The sequence below is a fragment of the Panthera onca genome, chromosome E1, assembly GCF_046562875.1.
Source record: "Panthera onca isolate mPanOnc1 chromosome E1, mPanOnc1 haplotype 2, whole genome shotgun sequence".
NCBI lineage: Eukaryota > Metazoa > Chordata > Mammalia > Carnivora > Felidae > Panthera > Panthera onca.
The window spans coordinates 55394552-55418948 of NC_138352.1; the positions used below are offsets into that span (position 1 = coordinate 55394552).

At 41.8% G+C, this 24397-nt stretch overlaps 1 protein-coding gene across 15 annotated transcripts in view; it reads left to right on the plus strand.

Annotated features, from left to right (window-relative positions):
• The window catches only part of CDK12 (cyclin dependent kinase 12), a 77681-nt gene that overhangs the window by 35575 nt on the left and 17709 nt on the right, over positions 1 to 24397 (plus strand). For 9 of the 15 annotated variants that reach the window (XR_013551987.2, XR_013551988.2, XR_013551986.2 and 6 more), the window contains exons 11-16: positions 27 to 158; positions 1811 to 2022; positions 3452 to 3904; positions 7710 to 8127; positions 19974 to 20080; positions 24236 to 24305. Coding sequence is in view for 10 of the 15 variants with exons in the window: in XM_060646202.3 (XP_060502185.3) it covers positions 27 to 158; positions 1811 to 2022; positions 3452 to 3904; positions 7710 to 8127; positions 19974 to 20080; positions 24236 to 24305 (1392 nt within the window). In the remaining 5 variants the exon portion in view is untranslated. Of the gene's footprint in view, positions 1 to 26; positions 159 to 1810; positions 2023 to 3451; positions 3905 to 7709; positions 11691 to 19973; positions 20081 to 20581; positions 20727 to 23148; positions 23321 to 24235; positions 24306 to 24397 lie in introns of those variants that run through there. The other 6 variants (XR_013551985.2, XM_078437188.2, XM_078437187.2 and 3 more) reach the window with 6 other exon arrangements.

Consider the following 24397-nt stretch of genomic DNA (forward strand, 5'->3'; position numbering starts at 1 on the left):
AACTTGTTCTTTCTTCCTTTCCACAGCATTCCTTCGGCAGCACTTGATTTACTGGACCACATGCTGACACTAGATCCTAGCAAACGTTGCACAGCTGAACAGACTCTACAGAGTGACTTCCTTAAAGATGTTGAGCTCAGCAAAATGGATCCTCCAGAGTAAGTGCTGGTGGCCAAGTAGTGATCCTAAACCCCCCACTAAACCTTAGGAGATGTGTAGCTCAAAATAATAGGTTTTTAGAAGGAACTGCAAATGGCTGAGTCCCAAATGGAGAGGTGCCCTTGAGTATTATGATTGATAAGAGGTTTTATTGCTTAATGTTTTTAAACAAGGAATAAATTTAGATACGATATTTGTTCTAATTTGACTCAAACTATTTATTGCCCTGTACAGCCTCTTTAAAGTATACCTTCTAGTTTTTGCTCTTACCTGTTCCATTTGCTTGAATCCCCCATGTCTGTGGTGACCATGTATATCCCACACTTGGCAAGGGCAGTTCTAATTTTAAATAGCTTGTTACTATTGGGACATATGTCCTGAATTATTTGATGTTGAAAATATCTTTGAACGTTGTCTCTCTTTCATCAGAATCTTATGCATTTTCTGTATTCTATAGGATCTTCTGAAGTTTTACTCTCATGTTTCACATTTGGCCAATAATGTGACATTGTATCACTGACAGCATTATAGTTTTTATGTCAGAGTTTTTGGGTATTTTTTTCTTACATAGAGAAACTATGTATCTTAAATACACAGTATTTAAAGACGAGTGGGTAGTAACCACAAATCTGATTGTTCCAAAGAAATGTCCAAACTCATTTACTGCACTAGAATTTTGATACGTTGAATTTTGGCTTGAAATACATAAGCTTTTTACTAAAATTTGGGACCTCTTATTATAGAGAGATTTTGGCTCTGGTAGTCTTTATTATAATAAGATTTTACTTTCCGGGACTGTTTGCATTATTGAGTATGAGGAAATGTGAAAATATATTAAATATATTAAAATATACTAATAAACTCCACAAATGAAAATACTGAGTCATGGAAATTCCATGGGTAGAAAGAAGAAAGAACCTATTTTTTGGTCCTCAAAGACCAAATAACCCATAAATTGATTTCACACAAAGGTGATTTAATTATACACTGCTTAAGTGGTTCACCACCTTGCCTGGACTTTTGTAGATATTAATAGGCTAGTCATCTCTGTCCTATCTATTCCAAACTGAAACTTGACCAATAAAGTTCTTCTTTATTCTTGTTATGCACAGCAAGAACAGTTATAAGACTTAACTCTTTGATTGGAATGTAGGTGTTTATATAGTAGGTGTGACTCTGATATTAGCAAGAGTCTCATTTCTCACTGTAGAAATCTGTTGGTCTTTTATTTCCTCAGACTACCATATGCCATGATTCCTTTTACATTGCTACTATCTGTTTACTAATATTTCTGGTTATTTTTATGTTATTCTTTCCATTTCCCTCAGCTCTTTGCCTTCCTATTTAAAAAAATTTTTTTAATGTTTTTATTTATTTTTGAGACAGAGAGAGACAGAGCATGAGCAGGGGAAGGGCAGAGAGAGAGGGAGACACAGAATCCAAAGCAGGCTCCAGGCTCTGAGCTATCAGCACAGAGCCTGACGCGAGGCTCAAACTCACGGACTGTGAGATCATGACCTGAGCTGAAGTCGGACGCTTAACCAACTGAGTCACCCAGGCGCCCCTGCCTTCCTATTTTAATCTCTTCTTCCTCCATTCATTCACTGTCATTAGTCCCACACACATTTCCCCTTTGCTTTGTCTTTTGCAGCCTCCCCCACTGGCAGGATTGCCATGAATTGTGGAGTAAGAAACGGCGACGACAGAGACAAAGTGGTGTTGTGATAGAAGAGCCACCTCCATCCAAAGCCTCACGGAAAGAAACTACCTCAGGGACAAGTGCTGAGCCCGTGAAGAACAGTAGTCCAGCACCGCCTCAGCCTGCTCCTGGCAAGGTGGAACCTGGGACTGGGGATGCAGTAGGTCAGTTCTGGGATGGAGGTTTTGTATTTTTATTAAAGACACTTGGTCAGGTTTTGATGATCAAGTGCAAGGGTGTGTCTGTCTGTCTGTCTGAGTTTTTAGCCACTGAAGCAATAAAGAAATGTCCCATCATTATGGGGAGGAGATAAACCCAAGTTTGTATATGGGGTTTAGAAAGTCTACAATGGATTATTTTTCTTTCCAGAAAGAGGGAATACTATATCTCAATTAGAAGTCAGTTAGGTAAAGTTAGGTCAGTAAGTTAGGTAAAGCAAATTTAAGGTTCATTTACCCATGGTTTTCTAACATTTAATTTGGAGCCCTGTTTATGTTTCATTTGAAAAGACCTTCTTAGAATCTGATCATTTAATCTTTATTTATTTTCGAGAAAGAGAGTGACAGAATGTGAGGTGGGGGAGGAACAGAGAGAGGGAGACACAGAATCCGAAGCAGGGTCCAGGCTCTGAGCTATCAGCACGGAGCCTGACATGGGGCTCCAACTCACAAACCGCAAGGTCGTGACCTGAGCCAAAGTCGGACACTTAACTGACTCAGCCACCTAGGTGCCCCAGAATCTGATCATTTAAACCACAATTGTCGTTAAATGTAGTTAGTTCCATAGATGGAACTGATCTATGGAACATATTTGATCTAAATATATCCAAAACTGTGTAATAGTGAACAATTATAATAATAAAGTAGTTTTGTGGTACCGTCAATTTTTCTGAACTACAGGTATTCTTTCTGAGACTCACTTGCCCTTCCCTGTTCACCTACAACAGTGGTTTTCAACACTGGCTGCACTTTAGAATCATGTAGGAAGCTTTAAAAATAAACACTCCTGGGGCGCCTGGGTGGCTCAGTCGGTTAAGCGGCCGACTTCAGCTCAGGTCATGATCTCTCAGTCCGTGAGTTCGAGCCCCACGTTGGGCTCTGTGCTGACAGCTCAGAGCCTGGAGCCTGTTTCGGATTCTGTGTCTCCCTCTCTCTGACCCTCCCCTGTTCATGCTCTGTCTCTCCCTGTCTCAAAAATAAATAAAACGTTAAAAAAAATAAAAAAAAAAAAGATAAAAATAAACACTCCTGAACAATTAATTGCCAGATATCTGGGAATGGGAACTGAAGCACCTGAACTTTACAGTCTCTCCTAGTAATTCTAATGTACAGAAAGGGTTGTAAGTCACTGACATTGAAGAATACAGATAAAATGAAATCACTTTTACTCACTGGGATGTTTTAGTTTGTTCCTGTATTTTTAAGTGAAAATCTAAAGAAAAACTGTCATGACAATGTGAGGCATGAAAAATGAGACATTCAAAATGAAGCTTCATATACTGAATATTGTAATTTGCTCTTGCCAGTTGAAGAAGGCAAAGGTCCTTACCCTGCCTCATCCTCTTATTTTGGCTTCACTGTCTCTCCTCCACAGGCCTCGGTGACATCACACAGCAGTTGAATCAAAGTGAATTGGCAGTGTTACTGAATCTGCTGCAGAGCCAAACCGACCTAAGCATCCCTCAAATGGCACAGCTGCTTAACATCCACTCCAACCCAGAGATGCAGCAGCAGCTGGAGGCCCTGAACCAGTCCATCAGTGCCCTAACGGAAGCCACTTCCCAGCAGCAGGACTCAGAGCCCATGGCCCCAGAGGAGTCTTTGAAGGAGGCACCTCCTGCCCTAGTGGTCCAGCCTTCAGCAGAACAGACAACCTCTGAGGCTTCAAGCACACCAGCTGACATGCAGAATATGTTGGCAGTTCTTTTGAGTCAGCTGATGAAAACCCAGGAGCCAGCAGGCAGCCTGGAGGAAAACAACAGTGACAAGAACAGTGGGCCACAGGGGCCCCGAAGAACTCCCACAATGCCACAGGAGGAGGCAGCAGGTAAACAGACCGGTCATGAATCTCATTGAGCTCAGGTGCTGTTGATCCTCTTAAAAATCTCTTTAACATTTTCTTTTTCACATCAATGGCCTCAGTTTCAGTTTTCTGTAACCTAGTCTACAGGAGAACATAGCACCCAATGATGTATTTCTTGCCCAGCTTCTATTTAAGTCTCAAAGCTTCTCAAAGCACCTTCCATATACTGATGGTTTTTCCATTTTCTAGGAGGTAGGTAAGTAAAGCCTCTGTGTTCTAACTCAAAGAAACCACAATCATAGCTAGTGATACATCTTGAACCACTGTGTGAATAGTGGCCAACTAGTACTAGCACTTGAAAATCTGCGTTCCAAATAAACCATCATCAGATTGCACATAGTCGATTTTACTCTAGTGTAGTGGATACTGGATACCAGTCTTGCCTGAAAGAGAATAGTCAAGAAAACTCTAATAAAATGCCATTGTTAATCTCCTGAAGAATAATTTGGAAATCTTGGTAGATAAGTGTAACACCACACATTTCCATTCCAAAAAATAATAGCATATAAAAATGCTTTTTAAAAATCTGTGCTCCTGAAAGACAATTGAATGGACCGCAAATTAGGAAGTGAGCATTACATAAAGAAAAATCTGAACAAAGGAAATAAATATGTTATACCTTGACTTGACATGACCACAGCATGCAATTTTATTAGAGGAAAGAAAAGTTTAAATTTTCTAATTCTGATTTACAGTCTGGTTTGCAAAATGTTTACTTATCTGAAAGTGTTTTCAACTCCTTGGATATTTTCGCTGTCCATGAAGACCCCATGAATTGGGGAATAAGAAGAGGCACAAGGGCTGATGAGGTACACTAACCTTCAACTTTAGGTCGTCCTACATTCACATTTCATACAGGATGGTGCAGAAAGTATATGCCTTATTTTCACTGGTATACAAATACATAAGCTATTTTTCATATGTAAGTCTTTTTAAAACTGGAAGGTAACATAAATAAAATTAACCCCTTTACTTTACAAATAGGGAAACTGCAATCCAGGGAGTTTAAATAAGCCTGCCTATGGTCTCAGCTGAAACCATATTATTGGAAGAGGCAGAATAGAACCTGTGTACTTTTCTTAATATGTTTCTTTTTAATGTGTTTTTTAATTCACTTTGTTACTCTGTCATAACTGATTCCAGTTGCTTTTAAGAGACCCTAGGACATGGAATAACAGAGAAAGCTAATCTAGAGTTAAAGCAGGACTCTTTGTCTCATCTCCCACACCCTCTTCTTCTTCCCCACCCCAGCAGAATTCAGCTATAATCAAAATACGTTAAAGAAGTCATTCAAATTAAATAGTATAGTGATTGAAAGAAATTCACCCAATAATTGAGCCAACAAGGGTGAGATTGAACTAAAATTAAGACCTGGCCTGTGGCCAGAAATTGTTGGATTTGCTTTTTAGGGAAGAGTAAAAATACCACTCCTAATTATTAGTCACCCCTGGATTATCCAGTTCTATGTCTCCTCTTGTTGCTCCCCGGCTGCCTCACACTTGGCCATTTTATTATTCATTAGCACTTCCACCAGAGGGCAGACTGAATAAGCCAGAGAAGGTGAAAATCTATCACTTTAGCTACTCTTTTCTTGTATGGGGAAAGGGTTATGGTTGAAATCTAATGAGTCAATTGAAAATTTTAAGTTATATTTGTACATTTCTTTAATACCTCCCTCCAGTAATACAGACTGTTAAGAATTGGCAATATTGTTTGCACTAGATCTTACAATAGTGTGATTTTTAAAATGTGATCTTTTAACTCCTTTAAGAAGTTTTATTTACTTCAATAGTCATTTACAGTCTGTCTCCTTTTCTACTTTGAGATAGTTCTCATCCTCTCATACATGTGAATTTGAGCTCAAGAAGTAGTTCTATTGAAATACAGCTTAAGACTAAAAGGCAAAGTTTAAATATGAAAACTAGTATAGCTGAAAGAGTAAGTTTAGCTTTGATCACTTTTACAGTTAGGCATTTTTAAAGTTGTTTGCCATCAATATTTAAAAAAAAATAACCATAGTGTTTTATTTTATGTATAGTCCAAAAATACATTTAAATATAACTGGTACTGAGATATTCTTATGTAGTGAGAAACATACTATTGACAGCAATAAACTCTGAAATCTATAGGAGTTTGTAGTCCAGTTAGCTCTTTTTCAGCATGTCATCTTTCCAGTTGTGAGTTTTCTATAGCTGATTTTTTGTCTTTAAATTAATTTTTACCTACCACCTAGTTAACCAGTCAATCTGTCAACAAGCAACTTGGGTGGGTACTGTATACAGGGTGTCCAACTCATCTCAGTTCCGTCCTGGTTTTAAAATTGAAAGTCGGCAACCTGAAAACCCGCTCAGTCCCAGGCAAATTGGGACTGTTGGCCACCCACTTGTATGTTACATATAGCACCTGACCTCATCCTTCCACAACACAATGTTATAATATTATGTTTTCAGACTGCTTTCATCTGCATGCTGAGTAAATACATACTTTACTGATTGTCTTTGCAAAATATAATTGTGGTAAATATGCTACCAAACTACTTTATAACTAAAAACTATTTTGGCTTGTCTGAGTAATGACTTTCATATCACTAGCTCAGATAATAAAGAATTAACTATATGGATATTTAAAAATATGGTTCCATAGGGAACAGAAACATCAGTCATTTGGAAGATATCCCAAAACATGAAACCTTTTCTTCAGCAGAGTAACTCCCAACTCTTAAAAAGCACTGTTCTGATTGTACTTGGTTTTGTATGTTCTCAAACTCACGCCGTTTTACATCCCTACTCTCCTGCCTTGGCAGTAGTTACCATACAGTGATTGCCATGCTTAGGCAAATTTAGCCAGCAGGTGGGGGTGTGTGGGGAGTGGTTCAAGAAAGACAAAAAATCCTTGGAAAGACATAGTGTAGTATAAGTTCAGTACATTTCTAAATACTTAGTTTTGTCACCGTCTCCAAGATAAACATGTTTATCAGCAGCCCATTCTGCATGACATTGCTGTAGTGATTTTTTTCATAGCATGGAAAAAATGCAGGAGGTTGGAAAACAAAATAGAAAATTATGATAGATTACTTTAGTCTTTATAATTATTGTAACAGGAAACTGAATGACAGAATGGTGGTTAATCCCTTTCTTCAGAATGTGATTATGGGGAGAGGGGACTGAAGTTTGGAGAAGCAAGTGTATATTTATACATGACGGTAATGAAAGGTTTTTATTTCATCTCTCTTGTATATTCTTTAAATTCTATTTCAGGTGTTAACCTTATATCATCAAATGTTCTGTAAAATGCATTAGCTAAGTCCATGCAAGGTCTCCTGTTGTACAGCAAGATTTTGTGCTAGAAATGTGACCACAGCATGTGTATTGTTTCCTCTCATCTTCCTTCTTTCTACTTTATTTTCATTAATGTTTTGATCCAACAGCAAAAAGGGGCGGGGAGGCTGCCAACAGCCTACATATTAGAACAGTTCCTTAAGGAAGGAAATGGAGGAAATCTCAGACAAAAATCAGGACAATCATTTGAAACATATGATCTTTTTTACACCAGCTGTTAGATTCAGAATGCAACTGTTTTATTTTAACCACTTGATTTTATTTATAAATTGCAATTTCCTGATCCCAAGATTTTATTCTTTATATATATTTGGTTACTTGTATTGCTATTTGTTTATGTTGGGCAGCGTGTGTGTATGTGTGTGTGTGTTTGTGTTTATAATCACATGTGATTTTTAAGATGGTGTTTAAAAGAAGTAACCCTTCCACAGCATGTCCTCCTCACATTCTTCCACCAGAGAAGAGGCCCCCTGAGCCCCCCGGACCTCCACCGCCGCCACCTCCACCCCCTCTGGTTGAAGGCGATCTTTCCAGCGCCCCCCAGGAGTTGAACCCAGCCGTGACAGCCGCCTTGCTGCAACTTTTATCCCAGCCTGAAGCAGAGCCTCCTGGCCACCTGCCACATGAGCACCAGGCCTTGAGACCAATGGAGTACTCCACCCGACCCCATCCCAACAGGACTTACGGAAACACTGATGGGCCTGAAACAGGGTTCAGTGCCACTGACACTGATGAACGCAACTCTGGTCCAGCTTTGACAGAATCCTTGACCCAGACCCTGGTGAAGAACAGGACCTTCTCAGGCTCTGTGAGCCACCTTGGGGAGTCCAGCAGTTACCAGGGCACAGGGTCAGTGCAGTTCCCAGGGGACCAGGACCTCCGTTTTGCCAGGGTCCCCTTAGCATTACACTCAGTGGTCGGGCAACCATTCCTGAAGGCTGAGGGAAGCAGCAACTCTGTGGTACATGCAGAGACCAAATTGCAGAACTATGGGGAGCTGGGGCCAGGAACCACTGGGGCCAGCAGTTCAGGAACAGGCCTAAACTGGGGGGGCCCAGCTCAGTCTTCTGCTTATGGAAAACTCTATCGGGGACCTACAAGAGTCCCACCAAGAGGGGGAAGAGGGAGAGGAGTTCCTTACTAACCCAGAGACTTCAGTGTCCTGAAAGATTCCTTCCCTATTCATCCTTCCATCCAGTCCTCTGAAACATTAATGAAATCATTTGCCAGAGCGAGGTAATCATCTGCATTTGGCTACCGCAAAGCTGTCTGTTGTATTCCTTGCTCACTTGCTACTAGCAGGCGACTTATAAAATGATATTGGCACCAGTTCCCCCTGGATGGGCTACAGCCAGAACAGTTCAACTCTACCTAGTAGATAATAAGTAGAGAATGTGGAGAGGGTCATTAAATTGAAAAGTAAATGTTTTATTAGTTCATTTGCCTGCACTTCTTGAGCAGAAGAAAAGGAGAACAGTTTCAATTTTGAGATGGCTCAGGAAAGGCTCTCTTTAGGTTTTTTTTAAATTTGGGGATTTTTTTTATGATTCCTTTTGAACTTTTTTTATTTTTTGTTTTTTGCTTTTTTTTTTTCCGTTTTGTTTTCATTTAAAGATAATAGTGTTCACAAAATTTGAGCTACTCTTAGGCTTTTGCTATAAGGGAAACAGAGTGACTGGCTGATTTAAATAAATGTTTCCTTCCTCTCCACCATCTCACATTTTTGCTTTCAAGTGAAGTTTTTTTCCCCATTGAGCATCTTGAACATACCTTTTTTCCAAATAAATTACTCATCCATGAAGTTTGTTCTGCTTTGACAAAAAGACATGCCCCTCTCCCTGCACAGGACGCAGGTTGTAGAAAGAGGCATTCTTGGGCATGTAGGTAGATTTACCCCATCTCTTCCCTTTTTTACCACATCTTTAAAGAGTTTCTCATTCTCTCTCTCTCTGTCTCTCTCTCTGTCTCTCTCTGTCTTTTTCTCTTTTTGAGGCATTTGTTTGGAAAAAAATTAATCGTTGAGATGCCCAAGAACCTGGGATAATTCTTTACTTTTTTTTTGAAATAAACGAAAGGAAATTCAAACTCCTATATGTTCTCTGTAACTTTTCAATTCTAAAATGTTTTGTTTTTTTTTTTTTTAAACCACGTTCTGATGGTGAAGTTGATTTATAAATGCAGACAGCCTAGGACTTGCTGCTGAGCTGGGGTTAGAGATGATGCCTCCATACCTAGAGGGCTAGTAAGAGCAGTTACCATACTGTTTACACATATATTTTTGTCAAAAAAACAAAAAAAACAAAACAAAACCTTTGAAACAGAGCATTGTAATATTGTCAAAAGAAATACATGGAATATACATGGAAATACATGGAAATGTAACTTAGTTTAGGGTGGATATTTTTCTGAAGATCTATCAATATCTGAAACCTTTTTTAAAAAATAATTTTAAAAGAGCAGACCATGAGAAAGAACAGTATTGACATATACACATCTCAGCATGTATATCCTGCCAATTCTTTTAGGGAGTTTCCTCTGGAGAGATTTGATTTTGGTTTTATTTTTGGTAAAAGGGGTAAATGACTTCATGGCAAGAATTTTGCCTTATTATAAACAGGAAATGGAAAATGGAAAGGCTTTCAGGGTGGGATAACTTGGGAGGCTTCTCATTCTGGCTTCCATTTCTATGTGAATACCAGCATATAAGGTGTTTTAAAAACCTACACATTCATATAAATTCTCTGCACAGACTTAGGCCTTTGTGAAACATAGATTAGGGCCCCTTTACAAAGAAAAGGCAAACATGCTTCAGCATCTTTGAGAATAGTTTTCAGAACTCAAGTGAAGTTTTGTGTTTCAATGCCAAGTTCTTATATTAAAAAATAAAAACTACTTGTAAGAGAAAGGTGCACTAATAAAAAAAAAAAAAAAACTTTATAAAGAAATGAAAGAAGAACCCTCTTCAGATACTTACATGAAGACTATTTTCCCCTGTTATTGAAATAGGTAGATATCCGGTGTGTGTATTTCTTTATTATTCTCTGGGTTTTGGTCTGGCCTTGCCCTCAGGGGCAAACATTGATTAGAAAAAGAACCTTCTAGCCATTTTGGCATTGATGGCTTTTTATACCAGTGTGTCCAATTAGATTTGCTAGGCTCACTGACATGCTATTGGAAAATACCATTAAAGTTCATCTGAACATTTTGTCTGTTGACTTCTTAGTCCACAGACATGGGCCTTTGTATTTTAGAATATTTGAATTTGAGGCATTGGGCCCCACTCCCATTTTTGATTAAAGAACTTAAGCCTGTGATACTTTCAAAAGTATCTATTCATAGTGAAAATAATTGGTCTCCCATCAAATATGAATAAAATTCTCTCTATATTTTAATTATATTTTGGTTATCAGCAATCATTAATAATGTTTTTCCTCCCCCCTTCCCACCCCTTATTTTTAATTATGCCAAATATTCTAAATAATATACTTAAGTCTCCCTTCCCCCATCCCTACTACTAGGGAAAGGGGTGAGTGTATGTATGGATGTGTGTATGTGTATGTATGATCCCATCTCACCTCCTATCCCCATTTGGGGAGTCTAGCCTTTACAATGAAAAAAGTTTGGTAATTTTGACTATTTCTAAAGGCAGAGGAAAAAAGAAAAATATCCTGGAATCTGTGGAGAAAGAAAAGGTATTTGTTAATTTTTCAGCTATGTTACCTATAAATGTGATAGAAGTAAAGTTTTGGCAGAATTTCAACTTGACTGTTAGAAATTTACAAACCCAATTATATTCAAAAGTGGTTTTTGTTTTGTTTTAATTGTACCATGGGAGATAATAAGTCTATTAAATACATTATTTTGAACAGATGAGAAATCTGATTCTGTTCATGATTGAGAGCAAAACTGGTTTGACCATGATCATTTTTGTAGTTTTGAAAACAAATTTGTTTGACCCAGTTTCCTTAGTTTTTTTTCAACTGTCCATAGGGATGATAAGGATTGGAAAATGACATCAAATCTATACATTTGAAAGCAGGGCAGTAGCACAAATTTGTAAGTAGGATTTTTTTTTGTTAGCTTATGCCATAGACATCACCCAGCCAGTGTGTGTGTGTGTGTGTGTGTGTGTGTGTGTGTGTGTGTGTGTGTAATATGCATATATAGTTACAGTACTAAAATGGTTACCAGCAGGTTTTGAGAGAGAATGCTGCACCAGAAAAGTGTCAGTTGCCACCTCATTCTCCCTGATTTAGGTTCCTGACACTGTATTCCTTCTCTCTCTTGTTTTTGCCCCACATCGGGTGTATCTTGTCTATGTACAGATATTTTGTAATATATTAAATTTTTTTCTTTCAGTTTATAAAAATGGAAAGTGGAGATTGGAAAATTAAATATTTCCTGTTACTATACCACTTTTGCTCCATTGCATTTACTTCTTAACCTGTAGCCTCTGAGCAGATCTAATTGTGTACAAAGAGCTTTTTCCTTTACTTTATCTTAGGAGTGCTTTGTCTCAGAATCTCTGTAGTCTCATAAAATACAAAAAAAAAAAAAAAAAAAAAAAGGTTCTCAGGGTTTGAAGAGGTGCTTCAAAACACTAGACTAGGAATTAGAGAAGAAAATAAGTTGGGGAAAACTGTAAGATGTGATTTTTTTTTTTTAAGTAGAAATAGTTACACAAATGATGGTGCCAGGCCATCAAAAGAGTTGTCTTATGTACCCTGGCTCCTCCTGAAAGGAGAGGTAATGGGTTTGAGCTCAACTTGTCAATGGAAGTTGGTAAGAGGCTGTTTAGACCAAAGAATAATCTCTTAAAACCATAACCACCCCAACCAGTTCCTATGTTACCATGAGTAGGGTAGGCATGGAGATTAGTGTTCCTAGCTCCGTTGAGATTCCTGATGTGTTGCCAGTCCAGGAAACGAGTCAAAGTTGTTTATAAGGGTAAAATTCTATTATCTCCAAAATCTTTCCTATCTCCACCTGAGGACAGAATTGCTTTCCCTTCTCTTTCACGATTTAGGACACTAAGAACTAAATTTTCCCTTGTGTGTGCTGCAGTCCTGCTAGTCATGACATAAGTAGATAAAAGCAGGTAAAGCCCATTAGAAGACAGAAAAGAAGGGGGGGAGGATATTGGGGTGAGCAATCATACAAGGTTAAAGGGTACACCAGAACAAGGAAATTAGGAAGAGGAATTCAAATACTGGTGATGAGGGTGGCCAGCCTGTTTTTGAATCCCCAAAGTTTATGATGTTCCCTTGCCTGTGGGCTGTCCTGTCTTTACCCAGAAGGAGAATGGAGAGCTCAAGATTGTTCCAATTCCTGGAATCCTGTGTTCCTGGTTAGCCTCCAGAGAAAAAGGAATTTGTTTTTGGGCTTTATATATTGCAGATTCATGACTGGGAGTGTGAACTTCAACCTACTAGGGAATATTGTTTCCACTTTATAGCAGTGGCTCTTTTTAATTCTAGGCCTAAAGGCTGAGGACCTAACTAACTTGGACTTTTTTTCTATCACGACCAAGGCAATTTCTAGTTAGAAATCATGCTGTTTCAGTATCTAAATTTCTTAAGCACTATCTTTTCCCAGACAGGTATCCTTAACTGTATGGTAAAGTTAATGCCTTAAGGAAGTTAACAGTTAATGTTTTTGGTGCTGAACTGGGATTTCTTTTGTTATTAAAGATTGCCCCATAGTTTGACTGTGTTTCAGTATGGAGTGACTTCTCTGTTCACAACTTAGTCATCCTGAAGGGCTAGGTGGAATGGAAGTGAGTTCCTCAAGTGAGTAAATGCTCAACTGTTCCAAGGGAAGGGTGGCACTGCTAAGTCTTCTGGTTGTCCTGAGAGGCAAGGTGAGCATTTCTGGACACTTGGTTAATTTTACTGTCCGGGTATGGCATTTCTCATCCATAGGGATAATTTTAGTGTTCCTTATAGCCCTAGGAATACTCTCAAGTGAATATTTACTCCAAACGAGGTTTGAGAGACTTTGGGGGAAGTATGACACCTGAAAGGATTGCTGGGGGGGACTCTACCACTCCTCCCCATATGCAGCCGTTTCTCCATCTCTCCTGTCCACCCAACTTCTTTTCGTTTCCTATTTTTCACTCACTACCCAACTTGCATGCCATGCCGTAAGCCTACAAGAGGTATTGATTGCTTAATCCTGCAAGGTATTTAGAGTTACTGCTGCTTCATAGTTTTGAAGGGTGATGAGAGGCAACTCAGAAGACGTGTTTCTATTACAGATCCTCAAATTACTGAGTGAGAGGTGAAGGAGAAAGCAAAATAATCATACTTTCTTATTGCTAAGGAGATTTTAATTTATGTTGTGCGGGATACAAGAGATGTCTGGGAAGGGCAGGGAGCCTCAACATTTCACTTCATCCTCTTCCCTCATATCCTGAGACGTGCTTTTGGTGATGACATTTCTGAGCTCAGTTGCAGATGGTGTCTGTGGGAAGTAAAGCTTGGTGAGAAGAAGGCCCTGCTATCCATGAGAAAGCAGATGAGGACTGCTTTGAGGCCCGGTGATTAATCACTAGAATGCCAAAACACTTTGGTCACTGGGTTGCTCTCATATATACCTCAAAAATTAGTGGTTCAAGGTTGAGAGAAAGGGGCTATTAAGTTAGTCTTTAATACTCTCTAGATGGGTGGTTGTTAGTGAAACTTAATATGTAGCCAATAGCCACAGCATACTTCTCTAGAATAAGAGAGTATAGCCATAAAGTATGTTCACTTAGACATAGGTTTCCTAGGACCTGGAAACAGATTTTTAGATGTTTTCCTCTGGCATGGTTGTTAATAGTTACAAAGGAATGAAGGGCATTTTATCCAAGCTAAACCATCTCTTGAGGGAGGTAAGGAGAAACCTTACAAAGGCTACAAGGTAGCAATCAGAGCTAAGTGAAAAGCAAAGCCTGTGGCTTGGAGGCTGTTTTTTGTTTTTGTTTTTGTTTTTTTTTTCTTTAAGGAGCCTGTTCTGATGGCTGTCTCAAGGAGAGGATCCTTTTCCCTCCTGTCTCAGATCTACAGTACCAAATGAGGGACACCTTTGATGAAGGTTAGCTTGTAGGTAGACAACCCTCCCCACCAAAGCTAATGCAATTTTGAATGCTTTTGGTCCTGGAGAAAAGCCAAATTCAAAGACTTAGAAAAAGCTTAGGAATATGATCCCTTTTATAAGTTCAGGAACTTCGGAGTTTGGCCTTGTACCAGTGTTTGCATTTTATGTTAGGGGACCAAAGGTCTCATATAAAATGAAGCAATATGAGGAGATGGAACGAAGGTAAAGAAGGAGAACTGGAGCAGGCTGGTAGCTGCAGAAAGAGACTTAGGGTATAATTGCTTTTAAAGAAGAGGTAGGAATATGGGATGGAAGGAAAATTTATGGTTGGGCTAGTGAGAAGGATAAGTGCCTTAAAGGTTCACAGTTCATTTCAGGTAGGCCCATTAAAGCACCACTGTCAGTAAAGAGTTCCCATTGATTACAGTAGTGTTACCTGTATGGTTGGAAGATGGGCCTAGAACTCTTAGGTTGGGAGATGCTTTGAAGACATTTTCACTAGGGAAGCTTGATTATATTAAGCAAATATTTAGGGAAATTTTGCTTCCCTCTGCTATCCACATAGTTCAAGAGAATAATTTGAAAATAAGGAATGATTCAGATGTATCATGTTAAAAAGTTATTTGTATTTTTGGAGTTTTAAAATTCTCCTGAAAGTAGTTTTGTATATTTTAGGTCAACCTGGAAAATAGCATTATTCCTCTCTCTTTTGTTTTTAGATCCAAGTGAAGGCAGTGCCTAGAAGAGTAAACAAAACAGAATATGTTAATTAGACTCACAGACTGCTAGAACTACAAAAGGACATTAGTTTGTCTAGTTCAATGCTGTCTTCAGCCAGTGAACAAACAGGCCTAGAAAGGTTGAGAACCTATGGTTTTGGGAGGAAGAAGGGAGGGAATAGGAAGTAATGTTGGAAACCTAACTATGTGTCAGGCACTGTGCTAAGTGCTTTGCTTTTATTATCTTGACCCTTAAGCACCTTGAAGCTAAAGGATGGAAGGAGTAAAAAACAAATCCTTATTATTCTGAGCAATGTGTAGGTGATAAGGGGAGTGGCAGGTCATTTTTTATTGTCTAACCACATATGGCTAAACTATAGGAAGTGAAGAGGGTTTTGAGAGTGAGGTTAATCTAGGGAAGTACTCACTAAATAGTTCAGACTCATGAATAACTTCTCTATTCCTGGAGACCTTCCAAAAATATGATGCACAGAGGTAGGCTAGAGGCAGGACTGGTAGAGAACAAGATTACTGTTGATTCTGAAGTTGATTTGCATTCTAGAAAATCAGCTCATGACCTGAGAGTATAGGTTAATCTTAGAGATAGGGAACAAAATGGGTTTTCTCATCCTAAGGGGTCTTCAAATAAAATAGTGTTTATATACCAAGGATCAAGGAGATAAACAAATGCCTTTGATGACCATGCTTGTTTTCGGGTTTTTGTTTTGTAACACATTTTAAAGTCATGAAACAATTTATAATTTTGGAAAGACTTAGTGCCAAGTTCAATGTTGATAGGACATTGCTATTGAGAATAAGATTCTACTCCTCGTAGTTCTTTGATATGCTATCCTGAGAGTTCTACCATGAGGGTTGCTTCAGTGGGGAGCAGGAATGTCATTAGCTGAGTCATTGTCCGGAGTATAGAACAACTTCTGGGGGAGATTAAGGGAGGGTCTCACTTTTTTAGGAGGTTTCTGGATCTAGTGAGATGAGTCTTACACTTGAGTGGGAAGTAAGGAATCAATGTTCATAAGTCAGCATGTGAATGCAGGCTGCAAAATAAAATACTAACCTAGTACAGAAGTAGCCATAGTCAAGAAGTAATTTAAAAAACTGGAGTTAACCAGAAAAGATTCTTTGAAGGTAGTGAAGACAGGGGAACAGAAGAGAAGGTGTTCAGACGAAGAAAACTTACAGAAGAACGTTTGTGTGTGTTGTGTGCAGAAGTCTGAATGGATCACTCAGTGTGGTAAGGGGAGGGAATATTAGGAAGAGCAGTCTTGTCGGCTGGAATGAGAAATTTGGATTTGATTTGGTAAGCACTAACGGGAAGCAGAAGCATGGTGGGGATGATTATGATGTTGAGGACTTTCACAGCTGTACTGGGTCAAGGAAGCAAGAAAGTTTGCTAGGATATTTTGGTTTTTATCTGAGGGCTTGCACTACAGTGTGACTGGGAGAATGAGAAGAAAGGAAGGGGGTCCATAGAAATTAGTAAGGCTTGATGATAGTTTGGATGTGAAAGGAGAGATGACCCGACATATTTATCCTATTGACTATGATGGGAGCTTGGAAAAAGGTAGCTGCTTTATTTTTAAGAAGTAGGAAGTGTACTTAATTAACCAATTGATGGGATGTGTCTTTGTTCAGTATTTCAGAATCTAAGAGGGGGAGGTGCTCCTAGAAAATAGTGAAGCATGTGCTCTGTGCCCAGATGATCACCTGCCCTTTTCAGGTTGGAGAACTGGGTGAAAGAGAGTTAATTGCTAGGGTGTTCCCACAGACTTCAAGAATGCTGTCCCTCTCCAGATCTAGGAAAGAAAATACAGCTTTTTGCCAGTTTCTTCCCCTTTAATGCTTTGAAAATGGGATATGACTAGCCTGTGGCAGCGTGTGCCTATGGATGCACAATTCTCCAGCTTGTTTCTTGGAAGGCCTTTTTCTGTCCCTCCCTGGGGGTCATTTGTAGCTCTGGTTCCTGCTCCCAGAGCCATAAAGTGGGAGCCCCCATTTATTAATTGGGTTGGGATTGGGGAGGGGGTCCGCGGGGGACTCTTTAGTGCAGCAGGCGGGGGTCTTCCCGAATGAGCCCATTAGCCAGCCCCAATGGCAGCTGAAACGGGGCCGCAGCCAAGTCCTCTCCGTTTCAAAAACCCTCCATCGCCTGCAGCAGATCAGAACAAGGCCTGCGGGAGCCCTTAGCTTCTGATTGCAGCTGTGAGGAAGGACAAAACAATTTATAGGAAGCCAAGTAGCTCCTGTCTCACTGTCTCTTCCTTTCTGACTTTGGGGAGGGGTAAGACTGGGATGTGGTGCCCCCCCACCCCCACTCACCATAGCTTCTTATAAGGCACGTATAGGCCTAATGTAGGATGGAACAGCAGTGAGTGTATTTGCGCTGATTGGACATTTGTGTCGATGCTCTAGATGTGTTTACACATGTCCTTGCTTTCTTCTTCCATCCACATACAGTTGTATTTGAACATGGTCCTCCCTAGGGCAAAGCCAAGTGTGTGTTCAGACAGTCTAAGTTGTATGTTGTGAGATGGGCGGGGGGGGGGGGGTGGGGGGGGGCGGCGCGGGGCATGCTTTCTTGCCCCATACCTGCCTTGACTCTTCTCTGCTTTGTCAAGATTCAGAGTTAGACTTAGATCACCTTCTCAACATCTCTTCATAATAGAAGGAGCTTGTCACTTAAGAGAAGGCCTCCTACTGGGACTCCTTCATTTGTCCCTTTGGTTATGCCAGCATGAGAAAGGTAGGCATCTAGAGGGGAGCTTCTTTCTGCAGTGGCCCAGAGAGAAGGTGTGAAGGGCAGGAATGTCTCACTTCCTGATAAAAGGAAGTGTGTCTTTCCTCAAAGAATCATAGATGGCCAGAGGTAGAAAGAGAACCTACAGATCACCTAATTCACTCTTTAGGTATACAAGCCTGGAAACAGGTTTAGGGAAGGGAAGTGCCTTGCCCACTGTCTCACAGTGAGTGAGTTAGTGGCAGCCAGCCAAGACTGGAATCCAAGAGGCCATAATCTTAACCTACTTGAGTATAGAACCCCTGGCTTTAAGATTGCCAACTCCTGAGAACAATGAGCTTCCTCAAGAAAGGAAGCTAAGGGCTGTAGGGTTTTGAGGGGGGAGGGATGGATTGAGGGGGGAAAGGTGGATGTGAAAAACACTAGTAGAAAAACTGAGAAGCTTTATAGTTTCTACCTCAAAGACTAATCTTTCTATAATATGCAAATTGTACACATGTAATTTTTATTTAGTCAGGAGCTCTGGTTCATTGGGAAGCAAGTGGCAGCCAAGGCCAAAGATCTTAATGCCCTCGGAGTTACCCCCATGTTCCAAGGGCACTTTGCTACCATCTCTGGAGTTTGGAGAGCAGGAGTTTACCCTAAATCTCAACTCTGGCTCCTGTATATTACAATACAGTTGTAGAAAAGCAAAATCAGAAGGAAGGGAGAAAGAAAACACATCTCACCTACTGGGAAACTAAGGGGAGTCTCTGAACAAGAGAAGGGATTATAGAACTCTGAGTAAAATGAGATATTCTCTGAGATTACAGGGAAAAGAGGTTCGAGGGGGCAACTTCTACTCCCCCCCCCCTTATTATTTAAGTTTTGAGTTGTTGGTTTTCTCCTTTGAGGAGGCGGCAGGAAGGGGTATGTTGCTCTGCTGTTACCTAAGCCCTAAATAGCGTGCTCAATGAACTGACATGCACAACAGGTTCAGAAGTCCTCTTGCTCTGTGCTGAGACTACCCCTCTTTGGAACTTCTCCGAGATGTATCTACAGTCACTTTCAATGCTTATTTTCTGAACATACAAGTCTGGGAGCCAATGATGTGCATGGAGGAAAATGCTAAAGAGTCCCTGAGCTGGAATCAGAATCTTAGAGGGAGAAAGGTACCACTGGGCAGCATTGAGACAGAGTTACGAATCTAGGTCAGAGGCACAAAGGATCTGCAAAATGAACATTGTCTGCTAATGACAAAGAAACAGATCCCAAAGCATAAACTTTACATTTTTTCCATCACACCCCAACTGATAATATAGGGGGAACGTGAATCTGGTCCCCATGCAGATTCTTCCCTATGTAGGGAATGTATATGACTGCCCTTCTTGTCCAAAGTGTATCAAGTCTGCTGTCCCTTCACAAACTTCCTTTCTGTCTCATAGGACTTTCTTGTGTATTTTCCTCCAAGCCTTTTTTTTTTTTAAGTTTATTTTTATTATTTTTGAGAGAGAGAGCGTGAGTGGGGGAGGGGCAGAGAGCGAGGGAGAAAGAGAATCCCAAGCAGGCTCCGAGCTGTTGGTGCACAGCTCAATGCAGGGTTTGATCTCACAAACAGTGAGATCATAACCTGAGCTGAAGTCAAGAGTCGGATGCTTAACTGACTGAGCCATCCAGGCGCCCCTGCCTCCAAGCCTTTCTGGAAGAAGTTGTTTTGGACAAGACAAAACAGATGATCTTGAATACAAGCTGGTGATCTGATCTAAAACTAGATGGCATCCTCTTGAGTCACCTTCTTGCATTAACTTTGCATTAACGTTGAACTTTCATCACCCTTTATAATTCTGGGTTTCATAGCTTCTAGTTGTGTTGAATTCCTAACTTACCTCTTAGGTGTAGGAACCATTGTTTTTACTTTATCAGACTGGGAGCTAGTTCCCTAGAGGTAGGCATCTTAGAACAGTTATAACTCTCTCTGGAAGCATACTTAAAGTTCCTCTTAATCCTTCTGGGCTTTGTGAATTCAGATTTGAGGGAATTGGAAGAATGGTTAACATCACCATCACTGTTATCTACTAAGGCCATATTCCCTGGGTGAAAGACCAAATTTCTCTTTGGTGTTTAGTCCCTTGTCTCATAATGTAACCTGTCATTTTCCTTTACAGGTGGCAGCTGCAGGAAGGATGGCCCTTGAGGAGTTTGGTGAAGTCCATCAGTCACCTAGCATCTGGAGCCCTGACACATTCAGTCTTTTTCATAGACTCTAAGCCAGGTAGGGACCTAAGGCCAATCAGAGGCTTCAGGATTACTTTTGTAAAGGATTACCCTCCCCCTCCCCCTGCCCCATACAACTAGTCTCAGGGAAGTTTCTTATTCCCAAAGATCTCCAGAGGCGTTTCCCTAGCTTTTTATTTGACCCTATTATGATGTCCTACTTTCTCACAGACAATTTCTCCCCCTGGTAAGAGTAAGTATCTCTCTTTATCAGCACCAAAAGCCATTTCATTCTTCTCCTTTCCTCTTGGCCCACTGCGCTAATGGGTTTTCCTCTTTGATGGAATACTGATGTTGACTACTCTCAACCTCTCCTCTCCAATACTTGCCCCACTCACCCACTGGGAGCATGCGTACACACACACACACACACGCACACACACAGGCACAGCCTTGCCTTCTTCTTCCCCAAGAAGTTGTTTTCTCTCCTGTTTGAGTCAGGATTGGGCATACTGTCCCTTTTTACTACCTCCCATCAGCTTCTCTACCTCCTTTCCAGGTTTGATGGGAGCTCCCACCTGTCTAGACATTGTGCAAAGCACCAGAAGTAGAGACCTACAAGCCTGCTTCTCTCCATCTTCATTGCCCAGAACCAGGCAGGTCATCAGCTTCTAGTGCCCACCCCCCACTCTTCTTGCTGCCAGGTAGGTTTGCCTCTCTGTACCCACCAACCCCAAACAGGGTTATATTTCTCTCTGGGAGTATTTCTCTCTGATGTTCTCTGCCTTGTGACTTTCAGCTTTAATCTTTAGCAAGATCTTGCTGATGTTAAATATCCAGCCCTTTCCTACAGTACAGAACCATTTCCCCCATTTAGTGGGTATGGGAAGAAGGGACCAGTAAACAGATGAGATTTCACATGGAGGGTAAGGGTCCAATGACAGGTAGCATTTCTCTTGGGGCCAGAAGTCTAAAGCCCCAGATGTACATTCTGCCCAGTGGCCTGGCATCCTTGGAGAATACCTGGATCTTTTGAGGGAAAAGTGTTTATCTGGTGTCTATTCTCAAGGACAAGGATCTCAGGCTCTGATAATCTGTCCCTGTTCATTCCCAGACCTCCCTAGGGAGTAAGAATGGATTTCTGTACAGCAGAAACCCACCACTAGGTGATAGTCTCTGGAATTCAGGTGGTAACTCTTGTCTGGCACTTGTAGAAAGTTGGCAGGGTGCCAGAGCCTCTTCTGCCATCAGATATGACATCAGCTTACCCTTTGCTCTTAGGCCTCCTTTCTCAGCAGTGCCTCTTTCACCCCTGCAAGCCAGACAACACAAGCAGCAGCCCTAATAAGTGTCAGCTCTGGGTGAGGTGCTCCTTCTCTGATAGGCATATACCTTGAGTCAGAGGATGCAGTAGATGGAAGGATAGGAAAGCATAAAATGTCCCCAGAAGTGGTCAATCAATAAGTATGCATGGGTACCTTGATGAGTCAGAGAGCACCAATATTTATAATTCTGCCTACTGAATGTCAACCTGGATGTCTGATACCTCAAAGTTGCTGGGCTACTTGGGCAGCTGCAGTCCTGGTTTCTGCCACATGAGGGTGCTGCTGACCAATTAAAACTCATGCCCCTTAGCAGACAGAGTTTAGGTGACAGGGGCATTCTTTCTCCAAGACAGGGATCAGAAATACCCTGAGAGAGAGCCTGAGAGCCAGGCCCCAAGAAGCCAGAAGATTAATTAGTATCACTTGCTCTTCCTTAAAAATGGACTCAGACCCTGAACACTCCACCCTAGTGGCCTGACATCTCAGTATGTTACCAGCTGAACGCGGGAAGCCCCCTAGCTCCAGACACCAAACTTCTTGCGTAGATGGTTTTCTTCCTCAGGGTGTAGCAGGTTTCAGCTGTCCACCCCACTGTTTCCCTGCCTCTTACACAGTCACTTTCTGGTCCAGAGGGTGGGAGCACCTGTGATTTTCAGAGAAAAAAATCTCTCAAAATTGTAAGAGAAATATCTTTGTTAGTGAGAATGTGGGGGAGAGGACTGTGAGAGGGAGAAAGTTCAGCCTTCTGTGCCCCCATCACCTCCCCAGCACAGACTTGCAGAACTCAAGATGGTCCAGTGGAGGTCTGTAGCTTGAGTGGCCAGAGCACACCTAAAAAAAGGTGTCAGAAAGCCAGATGGAGAGGGGGGCTACTTTGGCCCTTGAGCTTCAAACCAACCCCTTACGGTGTAATGGTTCTGCTGAGGATCCAAGTGGCGATGGGGCCCCTATGGGGGTGAGGTATCCCACAATTGATCCTCAGTCTCCATGAAGCCCTTCCAGGCTGAACAGGCTAAGGGAGATGACAGAGGTTCTCCTCCTCCCTCCTACCCCCATGCCCGAGGGCCCCTCCCCAGGAGGACAGCTTGATTAAACAGTCGGTGCTGCTGGAATTACTGCACAGCTGGCACTCCCCCCAGCACCCCGAGCAGAGCAGCAGCGCAGATTAAAATCTCCAATTAGCGTTAAAGTGAAGTGAGGAGGTACTGAGGCTGCCAGGGAGGCCAGGCGGGGGCCCTGGGTTGGCAGACACCCCCCTGGTGCCTGGCTTCTGAGCACCACCTTTACTCATCCCTTCTTTCCTAGCTCCTCTCCCAACAGCTCTCAGTGCCCATTAGCTTTGCATTGCTTGGGGCCAGAGGGCTTTCCGAGGGGCAGAGGGTGGAACAGATGCCTTACCTGACAAAATGCTGGGACATGGTAAGTGTGGAGGAGAATGAGTGACCAGTGCTTGTCAGGGGAAATACCCTGCTCATAGCCTGCCAGGCAGCCAGGTTGAGGTGACTTCACACTACTGCTACTTCTTTTTGACTAGAGAAGGGCAAATAGGACAGATCCCTCCAGACCCTCTTGCCTAGAAGGTGCTGAGTGTTGTGGTGCTCACATAAACATCCATCCTTATATATTTTATCCTATCTGACCCATCTGCTCCCACTCAAATTATGGCTCTGTCCTTCCTCCCTCCCTCTTTTTTTTTTTTCCTCAGCTTTCCTGCGGGTAGGGGTAGGCACAGCCTGGCTTGGGAGCATCGCCATGCCCTGCCACCTGGGTCCCAGCCGGCTTCTCATTATCTTCTTTGCAGGTTGGAGAAGAACAGGGATATGCCAAGGATGGAGACCTCAGACTCTCCCAACTCTGAACATCACACCCTGTCCTAAGGGCCCTCTACCACTTACACTTCTGCCCTTCACCCATCAAGCCTAGAAGCTAGCCACACCCTTTGACTTCCCTCTGCCCCTTTAAGGGAAATGGAGGTGGGTACCCAGCTGACTGAACCTAGTCACACCTCCAGAAATTAGACACCAGGGCACAGTGCCACCCTCCCAGGCTGGCACATGCTACCCTGGCAGAGGTTCAAATAGCAGCCCCCCTTCATCCTCCCACCCCTATGTCTTCCTCTTCTCTCTCCCTCTTTCTCCCTCTCTCTTTCTCTGTGTTTTTTTTTTTTTTTTTTTTTTTCTCAGCTCAAAGCACAGCTGAGCCTTAAAAGGAGGGGGGGGGAGACCAAGCTGGGGCAGGGGGGTGGAGAGCTCCAATAGCACGTTTTCACCTGCCATTTAATTGGATGTATTTTTAATTAATGGGACCTCAGGGACCAACATGAGACAATCTGATCTCTGAATAGGGACAGGGGAGGGATTGGGTAAGGGAGGAGGATTGGGCCACTGGGTGCGGTTACCAGGAACCCAGGCCCATCAATCACTGGCCACTTTGCGTTCTGGCAAGGAGAATAGTAAGGTGGAGGAGGAGAGGAGGTCCTGGGGAGAGTTGCCAGGACTTCCCCCCAAGTGCTAGGACCTCCAAAAAGCAGAGAATTGTACCGGCTGATTTGGGTCTGAGGTGCAAAATTGCAGCCAGGTTATTAGGTAAGGCTATTTTCTTGCTCCTGGGATCTTTTCCAGTTGGGCTTGTCCCAGTGAGTAATGTAAAACTGTGAAAGGAAAGTAGGGACAGAACTTTGAGGTCCTTGAAGAGAGATGGCAAGAGAAAGGGACCACGGAACCAGGGACTATAGTGAGAGGTTCAGAGATATATCTGTACATTTAGACATAAGTGAAGCACCCTGGACGTTACTTGAGGCCTGGTGCCATTGGGGTGTGACTCATAGGATCATACTGCTGCAAGGAAGAGAACTTGGAGCTCATCTTGCCAAACCTTTCACTTTACAGATGTGGAAATGGAGACTGAGAGGGGAAATCAGTTCCTGGATTTGGAGAGTTCCTGGGACCACAAGGAAAGGTAGGTAGGTAGGTAGGCAGGTAGGTAGAATGTGGGGAGGAAAGTCAAGGGAAGAGGGTTGGCACGATTATTATTGGAGTCTCTTATCTCTG